The following is a 22,756-nucleotide window of genomic DNA, read 5'->3' on the forward strand; positions in this document are numbered from 1 at the left end:
CACCCCCCCACCCTTCTCCACAGTGCCGTTCAGAGTCCAGCCATTCAGAGGAGGAGTCCAGCGGGGAGGAGGATGAAGACGACCCCATGTCCCTCTCGCCGGCGTCCTCGGCCTCCTGCCACCAGCCGCCTCCCCCGCTCCCGACGGAGAGCTCCGCACCCGGCTGCCTGCCTGCGATCCCCGCCCAGTGGAGTGTGGAGGAAGTGTCACACTTTATTTCTTCGCTACAAGGTGGGAGGATCTGTACAAATGCTGATACTGATTATGTCATTAGAAACAAGCATCTTGCAAGTTGAATTACTGATGTTTTGAGTAAGTTTAGTAACTTACCCTTCCATTTTTTCCTCACAGGCTGTGAGGAGCTCGCCTCCCAGTTCCTGTCGCAGGAGATTGACGGACAGGCACTGCTGCTGCTGAAGGAGGAGCATCTCATGTCCACCATGAACATCAAGCTAGGTCCTGCCCTCAAGATCTGTGCCCACATTAACAATCTGAGAGACTGATGTCTCCATAAATCCACTCCATGTTCAAAGTCAAGCCCTGGGCATTTACCCCAAACTCTTGTCCTGCATCCAGTTCAGATATAGAACTGGTTCCAGAGCGGTCAGAGTCCTTGCAGGTGAATGTATGAGGTACAGTCTGTTTCCGAAACAAACAAACTTGAATCTGTTGTTGACCATGTTTTTTAAAGGTCGTATTTGCACAGGAGTATTCTGAATTCCTTACAAATCTGTCATGTCTGTCAGTTGCAAAAAATACTACAGATTACAAACTATATTTTGGTGAAGATACATGTTGTTTCTGTGCAAAATCAGCACTTGCAGGCAGAAATAGTTTTTACCAAGTGATTACATTTTCGTTTGTCACTCTTTAAATTTTACACCTGTCTTGTAAAATGCAGAAATGGAGGTTTTTGAATGTATTTTCAGTGCAGAGATCACCTGTATTGAGTTCAACGAGCAAACAAGGATAAGCTTAAATCTACAGTACTCTTACAGGATTCCCACATTTTACAAGTTGCTGCTCTTTCTACAGACTTTAACCCAGGCTTTTGTTACATCTCATATTCCAAGTTGAACTCAGCTAAACAAACAAAACTCTGAAGAATCACACAGAAGAATGCACAATTGTTTCATTCATGGTGCAGGAAAAGTGTTCTTTAAAATATTCTCCCCTCCTTATTGGCGATTGTACTTTAACACTTTAACGTGTTTGATTACAGCTCTTCACCTGGTTTAAGCCACAGTCAGCACAGGATTCAGACAGAAAGACGTATAGGATTTAAAGAATTCAGTCAATATCTCAAGATTACATCTGATTTTATTTTGAAAAAGTATTTTGTAAGGAAAGCACTCGGATGATTTTGACCTTTAATGTTATGTATGTAATAAAAAAACCAAACTAGTACTTTCAACATCATAATCACTTTGTTAAAAAATAGGCATCATCATTTGTAAATGATGGCACTTTTATTTTGAAAGTGGCCTATTCTCTAACTTACAGGGTATATAGTGAAGAGTACAGGGTACTGGCTGCAGAGATGCCGGACCAGAGTCCAAATGAAACCCAAACCCCTCGAGGTTCAGAGAGCATTTTATATCTCAAAATACTGATGTTACATCTGTTTTCTCACATCTGTATTACTCACAGAGCACAGCAGCAGTAGACAAAACTCTACTCGAAATACTTTTTCACTCAGTATCTTAAGGGGATCCAGCCTTTTCAAGTTTTTTCTTAACAGAGGACTCATTGTTGACTCTTAAAAAGGACTGAAATCTGCAAAATCTGTGACTTTTGTTCTGTTAGGCAGTTTGACAGATTTGAAACGGTACAACCAGCTGCTTGTTGCGGCATGCGTACGAGTGACGGGTAACGTCACGGGCTTGATTTTGTGTAGTGACATAAAGTTTAAAAGAAAAAGCTGAAAGAGATGAAGGATGATAGAAGTTGTTCATATGAAGTAACTTTAAAGGTCCCATATTTTAACCTTTTCCAGTGTTGTATTTGAAGTGTTGATCCATAACCAGATATATTTGTAGTTTTAAGAACTAAAAACCATCTCAGTGTAGTTTTACATCTCCTCTCTCTGGCTTCTATCTGGAGCTCTGGTAACAACATGTTGGTGAGCCAATCAAAGAGAGGAAACTCTGAGCCTCTCTTCTGATTGGCTGACTGTTTTCTGATTGAATCCAATAAAAATCTAGCAGATTACAGGTTAACACTCAGAGAAACCAAATCCTGCAAAGTTGGATGGTGGATCCAGGTGGGTGGCGTTTGGGGCGTGGCTGAGAGCAGTGACTGCTTTGTTGTGACATCACAGTTCCAGAAGTCCTGACGGCTGGTTTTAAGGTTCAGTTTCTGAATACAGGCTGTGTTCATTTCTCTGTGGACTGAGCGCTTTGATACTTTCACAGTATTAATATAGAACCTGGACCTGCTTTATAATCAAAGAACACATGGAAATCTACCTTTTTACTATATGGGACCTTTAATTTGCCTTTTTGAACAAAAACCACAGTCTGTTCAGGAGAAGAGACTAGTAGCTACATGTGGACCTATGTTTCTAATGGATGGAAAAAAAATCATACCTGACTGATTGAGCGTGTGAATGAATGAAACCTTAAACTATACTGTAATAACTGTAAAATTTGCCTTTATATTTAAATGCACATTTGTTTGCTGGACTGCCTTGTTTGAGCTTTTTACCGTAGGAGTTTTCTCATGTTATCTCTCTGTGAACCTTGTGGCCTTTCTCACTAGTCTCTACAATAGGTTTAGATAAGGATTGTCTGTTTTTTAACTGCTTTTCATATCATTCCTTGTTTTATATTAGTGCTTACTTTTTTACAATTGTTACTTCAAGCAATGACATGTTTTGCCTTTTCCAAAAAAAAGAAGTGTGACTGAATAGTAGCTCCCTTGATCAAGGAAACTTGCTGTCTTCCTCATAGCTTCGTCACATAGCGTGTAACTACCAACAGTATTTACCTTTCTAGCTATAGCGATCTTTGGCTTTATTGTTAGTGACTGTGGCCATTACAGTATTTTCTTTCAAAAAGGATAATATTCTTTGATAGCTGTGTGTTTATATTTCACAGTCGCCCCAGGATTTTGGAGTATTTTAAATCAGCTGGTCCCTCAGCATATCGTGAAGACCAAAAAAATATACCACTTATACTTGTGAGCCACAATTTCTTACTTAAATCGTTGCAGTTCTGCTGTGATTACTGGTGTAACGTTTGTTTACAAGCAGATCATTGCAACTTCTTCTCCCAAAAAGTAGCACTTTTCTCACAAAATAACAATGGATTCTACAAAATTGTTATGTTTTGTTTTTGTTTTGTTTTTTTAATGAAGAAGCTATTTCAGAATCAAAAAGTATTTCCTTGCAATAATCAAAAAAACTGCAAAATCTTGGAGGGACTGGGTTTGATGAGGAGACGTTAACAATACTATCATGCAAATAAATAATCAAGGAACTGTTTAAAACTATGTTGCCTGTGATTTTATTTGTGAAATGAGGGAATGGTTGTTTAATTTGCATACTAGACTTTACATGGATCTTTGTCAGTGTGTAGCCTGACAAGGAAAATACAGGGATTCATGAATTTCCTTACTAAACACAACGTCTTGAGTAGAAGTATATTGGATTAAAAAAATATATGTTTTTGGCCTTGTGAACGTGAGATCTGGCCTTGGGGGAATTTCTTCAAATTTGGCACAAATGTTCACTTGTACTCAAAGATGAACTGATTAGATGTTTGAGGTCAAAGGTCACTTTGGCTGCGCAAAAATGTGTTTGGCCATAATTCAAGAATTGACACGTTACCTAACTGAAACTGGACTGGTTGGCAGAGGCACACAAGCGCAAAGCAGTAATTCTAGTTTAGATAATTCCCTGTTTCCAACTACATCCCTGGCTGAGTTTTTGGTCTCTGACTGGGCTGGGTCATTAGCCTTACAAAAGAGTTTTCAGTCATAGTTATTATAATACAGTAGTGTATTGTATACCCGGCATCCTCCACTATTTGCTTTGTACAAATAAGCTCTTTTGTTACAGTTAAAAAGTGCAGAAAAGATGCTTTGTTCTTTTCATATTGGTCTTTTAAATGAGCATAATTATAGTTCACAGGAAAATACATATTTACAATCCAGATATTACTCTTTAAACATATAAAGTGAGAGTGCTTATGTCTTTTAAATGTCCAACAGTACATAGGAGTGCAAAACAAAAATTTCGTTTCATAAACAATAATTATTACAATGTGTTTTTTTTTCCTAACGTTCTTTTTCATTCGTTTTGACTGACGACAGTTTCAGCCAATCAGAGCACAGCATAGTTGTATGCTTCTCCATATCCCGCCTCCCTCAGGTATCTCTCGATGTGTAATGGCTCAGACACTCTAAGAACTGTCCTCCCATTGGCTGATTTCTCTCCCGCCTGAAGTTTTCTAATCAGGTCCGACATGGAGAGACGTTGTTGGGGGTTCCAGTGGCAGCAGGACCTAATGATGGCGTACCTACAAAGTAAGGTAAAACACTGTGAAACTTAAGTTACACCCAGTGACTATTATATACTTATGCTCTCTACCAAGTTTTGAAACGTAGTTTTGGTGATGTATATGAGCGGTGAGCCATTGTTGGAACTGGTTTAACTGTTAACGTTAGTTAACGTTAGTTAACCGTTAGTGTTTGGACTAGCTGAACTCACAGAAGATAGAGGAAGTTTTTAAAAAAAGTTTCAAAGTTGTGAAACCTTTATTCTGTTTGTGAACATACATAAAGAGCAATTTACTGCTTTCTTACTCTCTAGACCACATCTTGCACCAAAACCACTACACTTAAAAAATTGCCAAATGTAAACTAGACTAACCCAGATAAGCTAAAGACAGTTTAAAGAACACTGATGGGAGTTACCCATTGGACCAGGATTAGCTTCCAAGCTAATTGTTCCAATGTAGTTGTAATGTCACAAATCCTGCTTTTAGGTACATGACTTTAGAATTTTGGTGATGTTCCTGTTTGACCTACTGCTTCTCCAAGAGCACAGTGCTTTCCTGTTAAATTATACATTATTATAAAGTTATATCCTTGAAGGACCAGCTGTTTTTAAGATAATAATTATGACCCACACAGAGTCCTTTAGGAGGAAGAAGGATATTGTAAACGTGTCAACAACAAATAGTGTAGGCCTGTCTGTTGGTCTTAAAGTCTTAAAGCAGTTAATTAATTTTCAAAAAAAGGGGTTACAAAGTTATGAAAAAGGAAATTTACAATAATATTTCTTCCTTGCCATAACCAGTAATGTTAGTTGTAAAATGTCTTTGTATCAGATTGTGGGCTGTTGGGAGTTGTTACACATTTCTAAACTAAAGTGGGACTTGTAGGACATATTGCCCTTTCTGATTTTCCATCATAGTTTCATACACAGGCCATGAAACTGGTTTTAGATTACATTCTAAGAAAATAAATGAAAAACTGAACCCCAAAATTAGAAGCATTTCATGCCAGCTCTTGGTACTTGCTACAGGCGATGTACATTTGTTCTCATTGCCACCAGAAATTTCTGAAGCATTAGCACTCACTGGTGGGAAATCCAATTTAAGACTGTCTCCTTATCAATACTGTCTGAGCCTGAGCATGCGATGCAAAGTCGGCACTGTACAGCCTCATAAAACCTGTTTTCTGCTGTTCATCTTACAGTGAGTTGGAGCAGGTGGTTGGTCGGCTGAGATGATTTCCTCTTTGTAGATACTGCAGAAGTTCAGTCGGCGTGAGCTCAGCAAACGGTGGGTCACCTGCGCACATGAGATTATTATACGTTAGACTGAGCGGCTCTTAGGCCCTGTTAACTGTCTTTTAAAGGGAGTTCATATTTATTCCTTGCTGGTAACTGTAATCAAAATTACAACACATAAATGTTATGCGGTACAATTCTGTGATTCTTTAGATAAACAGCTTCTTTCAGAGGTACATTTAGAATTTAAAAAACACTGACCCAATGTGACCATTTCATAGAGCAGCATACCAAAGGACCATCTGTCAAAAAAGAGTTAGAGAAGGGCATTGTGTCAATAAAAGTGATAGGAGTATGGTTTCACATTACATTAAATATATGGGTAAAAATTATTAATTTTATAATTAATTAAAATTGAATTGAAATTAAATGAATTCAGTAGATCGGTTATTCAGCATCCAGAGATCAACTGGGACAAGAATCAAACTGGAACATCCAGCCTCCTCTTTGATAACTCTGGCTGGGACATTTCAGGACTTGGACACTCACACGTCACTGCTCCGACTGATGCCTCTCCTGGCCAGCACTTCAGGTGCCTGCCACTTCCTCAGCTCCATGTCCTCCACTTCCCCTGGTGTTCTCTTGCGGTAGGTCGAGCCGAATCCCCACAGCTTCGCTGTCAGATCTCCACCAACCAGAACGCTGCGAGCCCCTACGTTGCCATGGATGCAGCTTTGACTGTGCAGATACTCCTAGTTTTTCAGATGAAGACAGTGTAATAAAAGAGATGCTTAAAATGAGGACTTTTAGGAGCTGAACGTGGAGTAGCAGAAAAATTCAGCACTACAAAGATGATTTTGACCAATAGTTTATATTGTAGTTACACTTTTAAAGAAGTCACATTAAATTCAAATTAATTTATATAATATGAATGATATAATAAATTATTTTGCTTAGTGAGACCTGGAGATAAGCAAAGAGACAGATAGAGCTCTCTCCCAAGTGATTCCCACAAATACATTTTTTTGGTCCATAAAGCATCGGGAGAGACAGACAGAAGGACAGACAGCAGTTAACCAACCAGAGCAGAGGCCACTTGTCCTGCCATGGTGAAGATCCTCTTCTCTGTCATGTTGCATGAAGACTCTAAACCTGAGTTATCCTTTAGTGACAGAAGAAGAAGAAGGAAGGAAATGTAAAAATGTAACTCTGCTTTTAGGTAGAGAGCAGCTTTTTTAAGTCAGACTACCAGACAGGTATTTTATGTTAAGTGATCCCCCCCTACTATCTGTCAGTAGTAGGATATATTGTCCTCTGTTGCCCCACAGAGGCACAAAGCAGTAATTACTTTAGCCATATTGTATTTTAAAAGGTAACACCCAGGTTTTGGATATATATATATAATATAAAATCTGTTAAACAATAAGCAGTCCACATTTTTAAATGGTTTAAATATATTAAAAGCTTTCATCAACAGTGTGAAGTTAGAAATGAGCTGATTCAGTTGCAGATGACATTAAAAGGTCTTAAATATGGCCGTTTGTGCTGAGCACATATCCTGCAATGTGTGACGTAAACCACAGTTTAACCCTTTATCTTAACCTCTGAATAATCTGTCTTTGTTTTGGAAAGTAATAAGTTACTGTACCTGTCTACATCTCCACAGGAACCCGAGCAGGTCTCTGTGCTGCAGCTCCTCCACCACCATCATTAGGGGCGACTGCACTGAAACTACACCCAGCAACGCGGGAATGAAGGGGTGCGGCCCCAGTCCAGAGACAAAGGAGGCAAAACCCAAGAAGTGCTGCTTCTCACTGCTGGTTGCTGTTTCTGCAAAAGGTCAGACAACAGAATAACTTTTTTAATTTTTTTATTTAACCAGGGACTTTTCACTAAGCATTGTGCTCTCTTTATATTTACAGTTACTGTACTGCATATTTAGTTTTATTTCATAAAGATACCACATATTGTTGATTTGAAAAGTAAAAAAAATACAGCCTGTTTTCCATCAAAGCATTTATAGCTTTTGATTGTTGCAAGTTTCTGAAAAGCTCTTCAATTCAAAGGGAAAAAGCACAACTTTAGTGTCTGTAAACCAGTTGTATCTCTCAGCTGCTGAGAGGAGAGCAAAACAAAACATTTCTCCGCCTTCTTCAGCAGTCACGCAGTGAGCAGTTGGAGCTCTGTCTTTGAGATTTGGCTTAGTACAGCTCAGTTTACCTTTGAGCACCCTCAGGATGACATCCTTGTTGTCCATGCGGGCTCTGTAGAGGGTGACTGTGTCATCAGGCTTGATGGAGAAAGGTAGCGGCAGGGTAGTGACCTGGCTGAAAGCTCCATGCTGCCTCTCTGTGGACATCTGTGGTAGTGCAGCCAGAGTTGGCCTGACATTCTGCTGCACTTGTTGAATTGACATTGGCAACTCTTCATGTTCCAGTGCGTTTAACCCAGGGGGCGCTATTGAGACACAAAACAGAGTAATCTGTATGTGTAGTTCTTTGGAAAATTGAGTTACAATGAAAAGTAATGATGCAAAGACATATGCATTATGCTCACCATCAATGCCCTGTAAGTGACGCCTGTGGCCGTTTCTCTGTGTGTATCTGTGTGATGAGCTGTTGTAGCGTTGAGGGGCTGTGACCCGTGTCTGCTTCCGTTCAGGACAGTACCTCAGCAAGAACAGGGCCAGTAAGGTGACGAGGGTGGCAAAGAGGAGCAACGTAGGGACGATTATCACGGCCTGTTGATGCTCCCTTATTACTGAGAAGGAAAGAGAAGAAGGTCGTGTGTAAATATCAGGTCCATGATGAAGCAATGCATTTTTAACTTTGTGTAGTATCAGGCTGATAGCATGAAGTAAAGTGACAGAGTGGCTTGATGAGGAAGATGTCAGGAGAGCGACGCTCCTACGGTTCTCATGCATTTGTGTCTCAGATGGATTCTCATATACACAACCTCCTAATTTCACTGTGCTCAGTTGTGCAGGTTTGGTTTCAGTGTTCTGCTTAGGGCACTGTGACAGGACAAATATGTTGGCTGTTAAGATGGTTGCACCTCTGAAGTGTTGACAGGATGTTCTATCTTAACATTACATCATACTCCATTTACAACAGTGTTGATATATTGATATATAGCTAGGTGACTAAGTAATTTTGTAAAGCATATCAGTATTTGAATGCAACTATCAGTAGCGTCAGATGCCTCAGTAATGTAATGATCCATTTCCAGCCAAAACAGTGCAGAAAATAATCATGTTTATTGAGTTGTGGTCACTTGGACAAACAGGTCGTTCTTTAATCCAGTCCTTTTTACTGTGCTTTTCATTGATAATGAGGCTGCCTGTGGACAGCATTTATCATAATTGCTTGTCATTGTCATGTTATTATACTGCTTGCTGCCTCTTCCCTACTTGGTTGATTTAGAAAAAACTGCTTTTCTCCTGCTGCATTGTGGCTGTACTGTCAATATAACACAGTTAGGCAGTAATTAGACAGTGAGAATGTCAAGATGTGGCAGAATGAGTCATGCACTGACACTCAGAGTAAGAGATTTTGACATTACCACTGTAATGTTTTATTTGCACGTTATTGAGCAGGAAATGTGTAAATGGTTTTACCCATCATTAAATGATTGGATAATATTGTATTAATTATTTTATTGCTTTCATTTATTTAGTCTTTGATTTTATCATATCAACTATGTCTTTCCTTCATATTGGCCCTTCACTGTCAACCTGTTTAATGCAATGCTCTGAGTAGAAACACACCCTTGTATAACATTAGTACAATGGCATGTTAACTAGAGCAGAAGTCATAAAATCCATCATCTTACACACCTTCTGTTGAAATCCTGAATCGAAACCAGTCTTGTGGTCTGGTTTTGGCACATTCTTTGGTGTGGTGAGTATAATGGTTTTATAAATCATTTCATGTCAGTCTCATTAAAGACTTGGTCAGAGCTTGAATTTTCAACACCACAAAAGCCCAGCGTTTTAGTCTGTTTATACTCAATTTCATGTTTTTTTAAGCAAAGCATTTCAATTCTGCTCTACTGGTAGTTGAGCAAATATTTAACTTAAATTAAATATGATCTGTAAGTATCTTAACTGTGTTTTATGATGTAACTGAAAATACAGAATAAGAAGTTAATAGGAAGCATTTACTAACTGGAACGCTGGGAAAAACCCACTGAGGTTTTTTAAACATTAGGGTGTGCTCCACAAAACATTCAACAGTAATGTAGAATAAAAGATCTGTAGTTAAGCTACAGATATAATAATTAAGTTCATGAGCACAAAGACTTCCCAGAAGTATCCGTGAGTCAGCAGAAATAATTTCATCTGATTGTGAAATGACACATCATTCTGAGCTCCAGTGGTTCATGTGACATTATCTGGAGGCTGAATGTTACAACATCACTGTACTCTGTAACTGGCAGTTTTACATTGATGAACATAATAATCTGGTTTATGGTTGATAAATACCAAGACATAGTCACATTTGAAAAAACGATATCCAGAATTTAATATCTCGATGCACTCCAGTCCAAATAATACGATATACAATATTATCATGTATATATTATTATATTTTTAGGTTTCATTTTTTAAAATAATACACAATTATAGTTTGTATTTTATATTGTACTTTATGTTTCAGGTATAAGCGATACTGCCACTAAACAGAAGTTCAAAATTTTATTTGTCACATGCCAAGGTAGAATTAACAGTAAACAAAGCAGTGAAATGAAGGTCAGACTCAGCAGCAGGGCCAAAAAAGAGAGAGTGGAGAGTTGTAAAGGTAAAAGAAAAGGGGCTGAGTGAGCAAAAGGTAGATCTAACCTGAACTGCCAAATGCTGAAACATGGGTGTGTTTCAGGTTTCAGAGAAAGCACATTAGCAGAGGAGAGGGTGAATAAGAAGATGAGAGTAAAGGAAAAGACAGGTGAGAGACATAAGAGAAGACAGTTTGAGGAGGAGGGATAGGAAGGGAGAAAGGGTAGGAGCTGATGATAAAGAGTTCAAGCGTTGTGTCCTTACTACAGAGGGTGTCGTCCGGTGCACACAGATTATCGGCCGTGGAGTTGGATGACATGCTGGAGAGGAAGAGAGGAACACACACAGATCCACATTACTATCAGCAGGAGGAACAGATCAGCATTACTTCTGCTCAGCAGCCTGCTGAAATCCCCTAAGCTGAGACAGAGCTACGCAGCATCTGATAACTGTATATAGAAGCTGGATGAAGTAGCTGGTTCAGAGTTTTATAGTGCTTAACAAGCTCTCTGTGCAATTCAGTAAACAGCAGCACACGCCCAGAGAAAGGCAGACTGTTAGAAATCAACTTCTAGAAAATAAGTATTAACTTCGGTCATTTTTATCTCCACTTATACAGCAAATGTAAACTGTGCCCTTTTTTATCTGGACTCACATAGCAAATACTAAAAGGAGTGTTCGATGACTGATTATCTGCATGTATAGTTAACCTGCTATCAGTTACACACATAATAAAGAAGCAGAGATCAGTGTTACATCAGTCAGTAGCGACCTAAAAGCCCTGGAGGGATAAACTGTCATTCAGCAGCCCATTAACCTCGTTAAATCACAAACGTTATATAGACAGACATTTCATCTTAACATTTCCTGAGAACTGTTATTTATTTATTCCAAAGTGTTATTTTTACTGTATGATATGTTATTGCTTCTCTACAAATGTAAACTTGAACTACTGTTTAGTGACAACATTACTTATACCTTAATATCCTTCGGAAACCAAATTTCTTTCAGGATAATAATAATAAAGTTGAAACATAAAATACAATAATATAATTAGTTATTATAAAAAAAAAAAAACAGAAATATTAAATACAACAATATAATTATCATTATTGCCTAAAAAAACACATACACAATAATATAATATATCTCAATATTTCGGCTGGACTTGATCGACATATTATACACTGTTGCTCATAAAGTTGGAATAAAATATTTTTTTCCTTTTTCCATGAAATGATTGTGACAATGTGATTTATTTCATTTCACCTGGGTAATTGGGACACATAATGTAATCATTGCACCTGGTCAAAAGTGATTACTGATGCATTTAAATAGGAATAAACAGAGGATTGTGTCTGAAAACAAAATTATTCCAACTTTATGGGCGACAGTATATTTTGGATATTGCCCAAAACTATTGGTGACGTAGTAAGGCTTTGGAAAAGTCTCAATGCTTTAAAACCCCGAAACTGTGTATATTTCATTCTCACTGTATGAGCAGCTTTCACACTGTAACTTTTACAAATAAGCTGATGAAAGACAGGCAGTAACTTCTCATCGACAGTAACTAACTCAGTGGCAGGACACAATAATAAAGGGAAGTGAAATACATTAAAATGTCACAGATGGAGAACATGAAGCTACAGGAGAAGTGACAGCGAGTGTGTGTGTTTGTCTGCAAACATCCTCAGAGCACATTTGAACCTGTATATTTGTGCTTTTCAAACAATCAAATTTTACACAGCTAGTGGATCACATATTCAAATCAGGGAAGGGCACTCGTCTAAGATTGACGAACACAATTCGCTGCTTCCTGGATGCCACGGGAAAACACTTTGTAACTGCCAATTGGTGGAACGTTAACGGGCATCCTCCTGTCCATCTAATTTGTTTAACAAATGTACTTAAGTGTGATGTTTCTGTCGGCCTGGTAGAATAAAAACATTGCTTCCTTGAGGTTACAGTATCAGGCTACAGGTAGCCTCCAGGTTAAAACCCACTTTCACTTATTATTATCCAGGTAATGAAATAGTCCTGATTTGATGAAGTAACAGAAATGAGGTCAAGCTCAATCTCTGTTCACTATTGAATTCTGATTAGCCATTACACATATTTTAAGGCCTGTTATTTCTGAATAACAATCAGATGATTCACATTAAATCATTACTGCACAGTTACAATGTCAAATTGATGATTTTTTTCCATTTGGCAGTAACTTCTTGGACAGTTTGTATCGTCAAATAATACTTAAGAAATTGTTCTCATGCCTACCTTGTCCTTTTCTGTCATTCAAAGATCGTTTCACCAAATACAGCTCAATGCATATAATGTACACCACAGGCCGTTGTGGTGATGTAATGGTAGTATTAGCATTAGAGTGAAAATGACAAACGTAAGCTGTAGCACAGGTATGGAGTGTGTGACTTGATGATAACTCAGTGTCATCCACACCTCAGAGAAGGGAAACAATCTTATTATAGAGCGTACTCTCAGTGTGACACATGCACACTGTCACACCCTTTAAAAGTCTGTAGTAAGCATTTTCTGAGACAAAACACACACAGAAACTTTCCTATACCCTTTAAATGGCATGGATGTCACTGAACAGGTTTGTCTGCATGGTTCTCACATGCCCAGTAACTCTCCCACAGCAACACATACCTGCATGCACAACATGCCATCAGGCCATCTCACAACACACACACAGACACACAGACACCCACAATGAGAACAGACACTGAAAATATGCTGTTAAAGACACACAGACATATGCTTTCAAAACAGTTGGTCAGAGCACAAAGGCACATTTAATGTTTAAGGATGCACAAGTCACATAGGATAATGCAACAAATATTAAAGTTATAAGGAGATACTGTCATGTTCACACCCACAGTTTAATTTATCTGTCTGTCTGTCTGTCTCATATGTGTTTTTTTTTCATCTTACCTGGCTGACTCTGTGAGACTGTTCAGGTGTCAAACTCTGTGTGCTCCTTGTATCCAAAACACCCAGTGAGCCATGTAACTGTGGAGTTAGAAGACAAATTCAAGTCCAAGTCTCAGTTTTCATGTTTTCCTGGGCAGTCTGCAGTAAATAGTGATATCCACAGGAAGACACATTTCCACTGTTGATGGTAGAATCTGTTTCTATTTTGCTGTCACAAGCTTGGCGTGTTTTCACACTCGTGTCTTTCCTCATCTCTCTCTCTCTCTCTCTCTCTCTCTCTCTCTCTCTCTCTCTCTCTCAGGTTGGCCACACCCACTCCTCTTATGACCTGCAAACAGCTTTGAGCTAGTATTGTATTTGCTGTGTGCATGTAGTTAAGGGTGTCCGTTCATGTGTTTGTGCATGTGCGTGTGTGTGTTGAGTATCCAAATAGCTGGCTGTATTTGTCAACCTGACAGACGTGGGGTTACTAGGTGGAGGGGTAACATGAGGTGTTTTATTTTGCATCTTGTAATGGTCGAGGTGCCAAAAACAAGAAACTTCTATCCAAACAAATTACTGTTCAATAATATCTACTATAGGGCTGCAACAGTTACTTTCATTATTGCTTATTCTGACAATTATTTTCTGGCTTAATCCTTTAGTCTATGATCTCAAAAATGGGTTCACAACTTCCCAGATGCTATGGAAAATGTCTTTAGTTTTCCTGTTTTGTGTAACAGTCAAAAATATCCAATTTATTGGTGCACATGATAAATAAACAGCAAACTGTCACATCTTTTTTTTTAGACATGTTTCTTAAAAAATTACTTTTGCTGATTAATTTTGTGTTGATCGACTAATCAATTAATTGACTAGCTTTTGCAGCTCTATTATGCAGTTGTATAGAACTGATTGAAACAGCTTACAGCTCAGTAACAGCTGTGTTGTTGTGTTTGCTGCAAGGCTTATCAAGAAAATATTCCTGAAGTACCCAAAGGGGAAATTTTAGGAAAATCATCAGGAGTGTTAGACTCCACAATGCCTAAGGTTAGTCGTTAACACTCATCTACCATAATCAAACAATTAAAAAAAGTATATTAAAATGGCATCTGTGATTATTTTTCTCCCTCGAGCTCTCTTTGTAATTCATCACATTACCTAATGGAAATAATCTAATGTAGTTTGAACTCATAGTAAATACTAAATGTATTGTTGCTGTATCCTTTGCTCAAAGAGAGGTAAGAGAAGGTAACAGTAGATAATTGAGCACTGAAGCTGCTGTTGTACTGAAACACTGACACAGTGTTTAGTGGTTTATTTCCTGTGTTCATTCTGGCAAGATATTAAAGAAACAGACTCCAATGAACTCCTCACTTTTATTTGAGTTGAAAGGCGTGACTGCTGACACTGTGTGTGTGTGTGTGTGTGTGTGTGTGTGTGTGTGTGTGTGTGTGTTTGGGGCAATACTCTTGCTGGGACAACTCCACCCTCTTCCCTTTCAAATCAAGCTGGTGTGTGGACACACCCACAGACACTGATAGCACTTTGGTCATGTTTCCCCGTAGCTGCCATACTTATTCTTACCTGTACAACTAGAATGTTTTCACAAGGAAAATGGTCTTCAAGATCCACTGAATTGACAGCTTGGCGGTGAGCGTGTCTGATGCTTGGTGCTGGTGTGATCATCACCAACAGTCACACAACGGTTACACAACGGTTACACAACATAGCTTGTTAAAGACATGTTATTTTGTGTGATGATGTGCCATGCTAGCTGTCAACCTGCATAATCGTGTTATGATTGGCTGACGCCTGTGCTGCCGCTTGACAAGTTGAACATTTCTCAACTTCTACGGCAAGAAAAGTGAAGCAACAGAACCATAATGCAGTTTGGCAACACATGACATCATCCCATTCAAAGTGGACGAGAAACATCCCCATTGAAACCTCCAACGTGTACATGTGAGTGTAGGGTCACACACAGGTGCTCTGACCAGGCAGTAGGAGTTGCTTGTGCAGCAACAAAGAAATTACTCTTGACTGGCTTCCCTCATGCAAACACAATAGTTGTGTTCGATGGAGCCTGAGTGGCTGTGCTATCATGGATTGATCCAGGTCTTTGCATTGGTGGGTGATTTCAACTCCCCCTCCACCACTCAGGCATCCCGTGTCTCTTTAAATGTTGAGCGACAAGTATTTGGTACAGTATGCTGAAATTTCTGGCATTTATACTGGTTCACTCCTGACTGAACTTCACAGGGGTGGGCAGTTAGCCTGGGGGAGCGGGGGCTGGGGGGTAACCCCAGCTGGAGCTAGTTTACACCATGTCAGAATATGTGTGTGTGCGTAAGAGAGAGAGAAATTGTGTGTGTGTTTGTGTGTGTGCCAGCGTCCTGGCTGGGTGTCCAGCGCAGTCCTGGTAATGCTGAGACAGACGGTGAGCGGGTGGGTTTATTTTTGGGTCAGTGACAGTGTGTCAATGGCCGCAGATGCGTCGGAAAGGAAGGCTCTGAGATACAAGCAAACCCTGGTCAGTGTCCCTCTCTTGTTGTTCTTCTCTCTCTCTCTCTCTCTCTCTGTTGCAGCTTCTGTCGTTCTCTTTCCATCTGTCTGTCTCCACGTCAGCCTCTCTGTTGGATTCATTTCCCTCTGTTGTGTGTCCACAGTTTCCCTGAATCACTTGTGTTGTTCTTGCATGACGCACCTGTATTGGAAGTGCAAAGTACGTGTGCATGGACGGAGCCTAACTTGTGTGTGAGCTTGTGAATGAATCGCATACTGTATGTGTGTGTGTGAGTGCTAGACATGGTGAAGACCAATTAGCTGCTGTATAACAACAGGGTTACGCACATGGTCACACAACAGGTGCTCAGACACTGTGCACCTCCTTCACCCCTGATCTTGGCATGCACATATACACATGCACACACATGCACATACACACTTTGACGCTGTCCTGCTGTTTCCTACTTTCTCTGCCAGCCACCTGTTTGCTACCCTTTCTGCGCCTCGTTTCTTAAGCCCTGGATGGTTTTAACATGTAGGGATGACTTCTTTGATATGTCTAACACTGTGTGTTTACATGTTTGTATGTGTGAAAGTTCATGTCCAACATGTGTCCTTGCATGTACAACTGTGTTCATCAACAGAATATGTGCATTCATATTCTTGTATGTGGGATTTTGTGTTGATTCCTTGGTTTGTGTGATTGTTCATTTGTGTGTGCTGGGTGACTGTCCATGCGTGTCCCAAAGAAGGGAAACATGATCATGCATTTGCGGTGGTGCTAATCTTCACCATTCATGTGGGTACATGGTTACATGTATGTTTAGGGACAAGGCGGCGTGAAGGGTGTCCCAGAACATCTGGAGGATTTTCACCATGGCTGTGGGATATTCTGTTGGAGGACCCTGAATGTTTGTAGTTGTTCAGTTGTTTACATTGAAAAGTAGAAGCACTTGTAGGTTGTTATGCAGTGTGATACAATAGTCCTGAAATAATTGTTTGTTGTGAGTTTCCTCTGGTGCTGAGCATAGAATGTACTTCCACTAACAGAAACTGGGGAAAGACAGCAGCATACTGCAGATCAGTCAGAAATAAAATGGCATTTTTATGATTAGATTTTTCACCATTTGTAATTTTTATTCACATTAGATCTTGTTGTGTTTTGTGATAAATTCAAAGAAAATACTTATTTTGCCCCTTTGTTTTTTCCTCCGTATTCTGAACCATTGATCAGCTTTTGGTCTTTATTTCTTCATGTGAAATATACAAGGAGGGAAGCCAAGGGGCATATACAAAGTCCTCCCCAATAGAAAAAAAAATGTGTAGTCATAAACAATTGACAAAAGAATTTCAGATTACTTTGGACTCATCGTCTTCTTCTTAAACTATGCAAAAACAAATGATTGGACGATTGGATTTTAATTTTATCCGTCTCATGAAGCTACAGTGGCTTCGGAAAGTCCATTGATCAGCACTCAATAAGCCATACTGACCAAGTAAAAACATGTTTTTGAAAACCATAAACTGAAATCTCTCTTTTACAAAACTATTCAGACCCTTAACTGTGGCTCCAAACTGTGACCAGGTGCTTCCTCTTCGCTTCAGTTTTCCTTCACATGTGTCTAGAACTCAGCGGCAAGGAGAGAATTGAGGGAATTGAATTCAGAATTGATGGAGGGACAAATGCAGCCAAGACAGGTACTACAGTACAACAATGACCCAAAGCATAGAGCCATGACAACGACCCGAGGCATACAGCCATGACAACGACCCGAGGCATACAGCCATGACAACCACCCGAAGCATACAGCCATGACAACGACCCGAGGCATACAGCCATGACAACCACCCGAAGCATACAGTTATGACAACCACCCGAAGCATACAGTCATGACAACACCCCGAAGCATACAGCCATGACGACACCCCGAAGCATACAGCCATGACAACAACCCGAAGCATACAGCCATGACAGCACCCCGAAGCATACAGCCATGACAACACCCCGAAGCATACAGCCATGACAACACCCCGAAGCATACAGCCATGACGACACCCCGAAGCATACAGCCATGACAATGCTGGAGTGGCTTCAGGAAGAGTCTCTGACTGGCCTCAAGTGGCCCTGCCAAAGAGAAGAGAGACATGAAGATGGCAGTTCACAGACACTTCCAGTCCAACCTGATGGAGCTTAAGGGGGTTCGGCTAGGAGGAATGGGGTAAACTGCCCAAATCCAGATGTGCAAAGACAGAGACTTACCCAAGAAGTCTGTAATTACTGCCAAAGGGGCTACAAAGTACTGACTCAAGGGTCTTTTGTAAATGAGAGATTTTAGTTCATAATTTTTAATAAATTGGCAAAAAGACCATGTTTTCACTTTGTCATTATGGGTTATTGAGTGTAGATTATCCATTTAAGATTAAATATACAACGTGTGAAAAAGGTGAAGGGCTCTGAATACTTTCTGAAGCCACTGTATATAGTCTAAAGTAGCCCACATTTATTTCTGCATCCCTAACACTTGAATATTTGAATCTTCATCCAAGAAAAGTTTTGCATTTTGCAATCTGGTAAAGTTAATTTTAGAAATATAGGAAAAATGTTTTTACCCTGAAACACTCAGTTGTATAAAGGTGCGTTTCACTCTGCAGCCCTGGAAGACTAATTCATATAGCTGCAGAGCCTCTGTGGTGTTGATTGGCTGGTATGTGAGGGCTGGTGATCATGGTGACCTATAGAATTTAATGGTTGTTGAAACCCTACGCCTCTGGGTAGTCCAAAGAGTGCAAAGTCATCTAACCTGTGTATGTGTGAGTGTGCTTTTGAGGACTGCAGGCTGTGGTAACCCTGATGTTTATGCTGTCGCTCCTGGGGGCAGGGCTCTAAACACGAGTGTTGTGTTTGTGTGGGAGTTTTTGCTATTGTAGTTTTGAGTGCTTTGTGCGAGTGTGTGTGTGTCTTTGTGTTTGTGCATGTTTATGTCTTTAAAGGTCCGTTAGAGCTAATTGTCATTTGAAAATACTTCAAGTTGGAGCACAGACAGGGCCAAATTCAAAACATCAAAAAACAACACAAGAAACAAGTAAAAACACATAATGAAATCACTCCCCTCAATGCAGTCTGCTACAAAGACAGGACACCTCACCAGGGAGCTGGCAGTCATGTAGAGAATGTATGGAGTTAAACCCTTCTCTATTTTAGAAGACCTTCATATGCTGTTTGTTTGACTTTAAATGGCAGCCTATAACAGCATGCACCCACATTCAGCTGCACACATGCAGCTCTGCACAGAGGCATGTGGACATCAGAGAACTGTTAAGTGACGTTCAGTGGAATTCATTCCTACAATGTGATATGATCCATTTTGGAAAAAATCAAGACTATTTACATTCTGTCAATATGAAAACAAAATAGTAGCCAGGTTTACATCCAAATGGTTTTGAAAATTTCACAAAATTTTCAGATAACTGGGAAAAGAAAATGCAAATTAATGAGCATTTACATCCACTGCACTTTTGGGAATATTAGGAGCTGGTTCATGGAGATAAACACCTGGTGGCGGTTCTCTCCGGTGCCATTAAAGGATTCCGTAAGATTATTTTTTAATTTTTATTCTCCTCAGTGGAGTTTAAGTTACATTCTTTCTGATTGTTTCCAGTGTCCTCTTTCTCACAAATATACCACAGAATGGTATATTTAAAAAACCCACAAACCAGCTCCATTAAACGTGCACATTACTCTGCATACATTTAGTGACAATGGTCAGGGAACATGTGGCATGATGTATTACCTGCACATGGGATATAGTGGCTCTAAGAACAAGTTTTTGAAGTTGTTGGAAAAACAGTTAATTTTGTCCAGATTAGTTCACTGCTTCTAATTATGGTATGTTATCAGTAAACTTACACACATTTCCATTGCTCTAAATATATATGGCCTTATTTCATAGAGAACAGTCAGCCAAGAAACCAAGCCACACACCAAATAGTCTGCCAGTCTTTATGCTGCACTTGTTGTGCTTTTTGTACTTTGGTTTGGTTTGTGTATATCCATTCTGCGGGTGGCTGCTTTGGGGGCTGGGGTGCATGGTTGACGCTCCGTGTGAAAAATGGTAATTACCTTTGTCTGTAAGGCATGTCCACAGAATGATTTATGGACATGTTTACTGATGAGGGTGTCTGGCAGGTATGTTCTTGACACTTTTTTTTTTTTTGTCACAGTAATAAGATAAGTATCAACTCAAAGGTGATGTTTTATTTGGAACAAAAGATACACCTCCAAGTGTTTTTATTTTAATTGCCATTTAGTTTTGAGTTTATTAACTATGTTTTCAGATTATTGAGGAAATCAGCTGTTTGTAGTAACTTTATCAGTTCACACTTCCTGTCCATACGTCCTTGAGGGACCAGAAGACAGCTGAAAGGTCGTAGAGACGGGGAGTAAAAGAGAGGGTGAGACATAGGAGAAACAGAGCAATATGATGAGGCACTGAAAGGTACACTGATGGTGAGAGAGAGGGAGAGAGGTGTGGGAAGTGTAATGAGGTATATTGGATCACACCGATACTAAATTTAGCACCGAGTTGTGTTTCACCGGCAAAGAGAGAGAGAGAGGGAAAGAAAGGAAGCGGAGTAGAGGGCAATGAAAGAAGGGGGTAAAGGGGTACAAGTGATTAGTGCAGAGTAGAGTTTCACTGGACCAGAGGGAAAACAGGAAGGAGAGGTGGAAAGATGTAAGGAAGGAAGGGTGGGGGTGAAGGGGTGAGGGGCAGTTTGTGTTTCCCAACCAACTCAAATAGAGATGTTAAGTTTATGTGGTTTTGGAAAAGTCAGTTGACTCCCACTTTATTTGTTATAATCTGGTTTCACCTTTGCTAATTTTTCTATAGATGAAGTTGGGCTTATTAATGAGGCATATATCATTTCTTTTAATGTTGAGTAAACAACAAACAAACAAATATTAAATATTCAAGGTTAATAACATCCACCATGGCTTAGGTGTGTGCATCCCAAGTTCTTCCTATGTTATTGATTTATGATTAGATGCCTTGTTCATTTAGCCTGTTACCTTGTTAGCAAAGCTGAGGATAACGGTAACTAGTTGACTTTTTAAACTTATAATTCAGTGAATCTATAATTTTACATTTGTATATTGTATATTGGATATTCTGTTTGTGACTTGGCACATGTAAAAACCCTATCCATATTACAGTTCCTGGGGTTAACTAAAATAATAAACTGTGTTACTGACTATATCAACTGAAACCTGGGTGTCATGGAGTGAAAAACACTGATTCCACTAGAAAAATTGTAGAACTGTAGAACATTATTCGATTCATGTGGAAAAAAAATACTTATTAATCATCCCATGTAAATGCATATATATGCAAAGTAGCAGTATGCAAGGGTACTGGGGTTGTGGAAAAAACAGTTACATGTTTTGGAGAACTGTAAATATGAAAACAAATATCCTTTTAATATATAATTAAGCATTATTTTCCACTTGTTGTTACATATTTCATACCTTGTGCACAGTCAGTTCTCTGGTGAACATTTTGACAGAATTCCAAAGTATTTAGAGCTTTCCAGAAATGCAGTTTGCGTAAATGAGAACTAACATGTAAATTGTTTGAAGTTATTTAAACAAATGTAGCCTGGTCCAAAACTGTTTGATGCTCTATACCGGAGTACAAGGTGCCACCTGTTGCACTTACACACTGTGTGTTTTGAGTTTGGGCCTTCATTATTGATCATGAGCTGTGATAAAGCTGGTAAATGGACCTTGAGATTATTCAGTCACATACATTTTACAGATCGTAATATCATATCTTTACATATAATTTATGATTCATAGTTGTTTTTTTTGCAATGTTTGACTGTAATTCTAATTTCAAAGAAAAAAGTGAAAGTCCAAAAATAATCTAATGACAGCAAGAGCACGACAGGAATAATCAATGGTGAGAAAACCTGAAAATGCTGAGAGCAGTTTTTTTACGCTTCTTATGAACTTTTTTTTTTTTAAAAGGCATCTCCTCCAAGTGTAGGTGTATCTCACCTAACTATACTGTTGCCTAGATCATCAGAACAATAAAGTGTGTCTTATATTGAACATTAAGCATGTGAGCACCACACAGCAAGTCAAGACACCTGTGGCTTCTATTGTGTGAGTTCTTATTATGTGTTGGCATTCAGTTACAGTACATTGTGTATTATGCTGCTCACATTTCACTGTGCATTGAGTGGCATCTCTGCTCACACAGCATCCCCAATACCTTATGAACGTGTGTGTGTGTGTGTGTGTGTGTGTGTGTGTGTGTACACGTATGTGTCTAAATCCATCCATCCATCAATCTGTCTGTCCATGAACCTGCTAAATTAGAAGCTGTTGAAAGGTTACTGCACGGACATCCAAAGTGTCAGCACCAGACACAACTTCCCAGCTTGTCACTTGTATTCCTGGAGTGCTATTGTCTGCTGTTGATGTACCAAGAATATATTTATATATATGAGCCCCAATCGAATGCTTGTGGTACAGTGCTAGAATATTACACAGTGCTTGAGTGGTGTAGATCAATAAATACTTTCTGAGCTTTGGAAATGAGGAGGATGAATTGACAGCTGGCACACATTTGGAATCTATATATTTTTAGTGAACATTTATGACTATGGTGACCTCTGGTGTCCTTACATAGTATTGTTTCAGTTGTCAAGGATGCGTTTCCCTCTAAAAGTAATACACATGAAATTGCAACTTAAAAATGTGAAACCATGTTCATGGTGAAGCTAGTGCACTGTAAGGGTACAGTTTT

The 22,756-nt window shown here is 39.3% G+C and overlaps 3 protein-coding genes across 9 annotated transcripts in view; 2 read left to right on the plus strand and 1 right to left on the minus strand.

Moving 5' to 3' along the window:
* The window catches only part of LOC111661221 (polyhomeotic-like protein 1), a 17,942-nt gene extending 14,453 nt beyond the window's left edge, over nt 1-3,489 (plus strand). For all 6 annotated transcript variants that reach the window (XM_023414724.2, XM_023414726.2, XM_087176168.1 and 3 more), the window contains 2 exons: nt 24-231; nt 352-3,489. In XM_023414724.2, the coding sequence (XP_023270492.1) occupies nt 24-231; nt 352-503 (360 nt within the window). In that variant the 3' untranslated portion in view covers nt 504-3,489. The remainder of the gene's footprint in view (nt 1-23; nt 232-351) is intronic.
* Nucleotides 1,303-13,705, minus strand: LOC111661172 (tyrosine-protein kinase STYK1-like). Of its 2 annotated transcripts, none has more exons than XM_023414653.2 (10): nt 13,461-13,705; nt 10,776-10,831; nt 8,294-8,497; nt 7,958-8,194; nt 7,386-7,567; nt 6,819-6,899; nt 6,287-6,489; nt 5,999-6,039; nt 5,702-5,798; nt 1,303-4,520 (listed from the first exon to the last, which is right to left on the minus strand). In XM_023414653.2, exons 2-10 carry the CDS (start codon nt 10,828-10,830, stop codon nt 4,325-4,327), a joined length of 1,296 nt encoding a protein of 431 aa, XP_023270421.1. In that variant the 5' UTR covers nt 10,831; nt 13,461-13,705; the 3' UTR covers nt 1,303-4,324. The 2 variants fall into 2 exon arrangements, with proteins under 2 accessions (XP_023270421.1, XP_023270422.1); XM_023414654.2 differs by lacking the exon at nt 13,461-13,705 and adding an exon at nt 12,786-12,953.
* Nucleotides 13,706-15,864: 2,159 nt separating this feature from the next.
* LOC111661191 (chloride channel protein-like) overlaps nt 15,865-22,756 on the plus strand; it is a 37,229-nt gene continuing 30,337 nt past the window's right edge. The window contains exon 1 of the mRNA XM_023414683.2: nt 15,865-15,972. Coding sequence (XP_023270451.2) covers nt 15,865-15,972 — 108 coding nt within the window. The remainder of the gene's footprint in view (nt 15,973-22,756) is intronic.

The sequence above is a fragment of the Seriola lalandi genome, unplaced genomic scaffold (assembly GCF_002814215.2).
Source record: "Seriola lalandi dorsalis isolate HSWRI2012SDOR001 ecotype SW California unplaced genomic scaffold, Sedor1 jcf7180002054538, whole genome shotgun sequence".
NCBI lineage: Eukaryota > Metazoa > Chordata > Actinopteri > Carangiformes > Carangidae > Seriola > Seriola lalandi.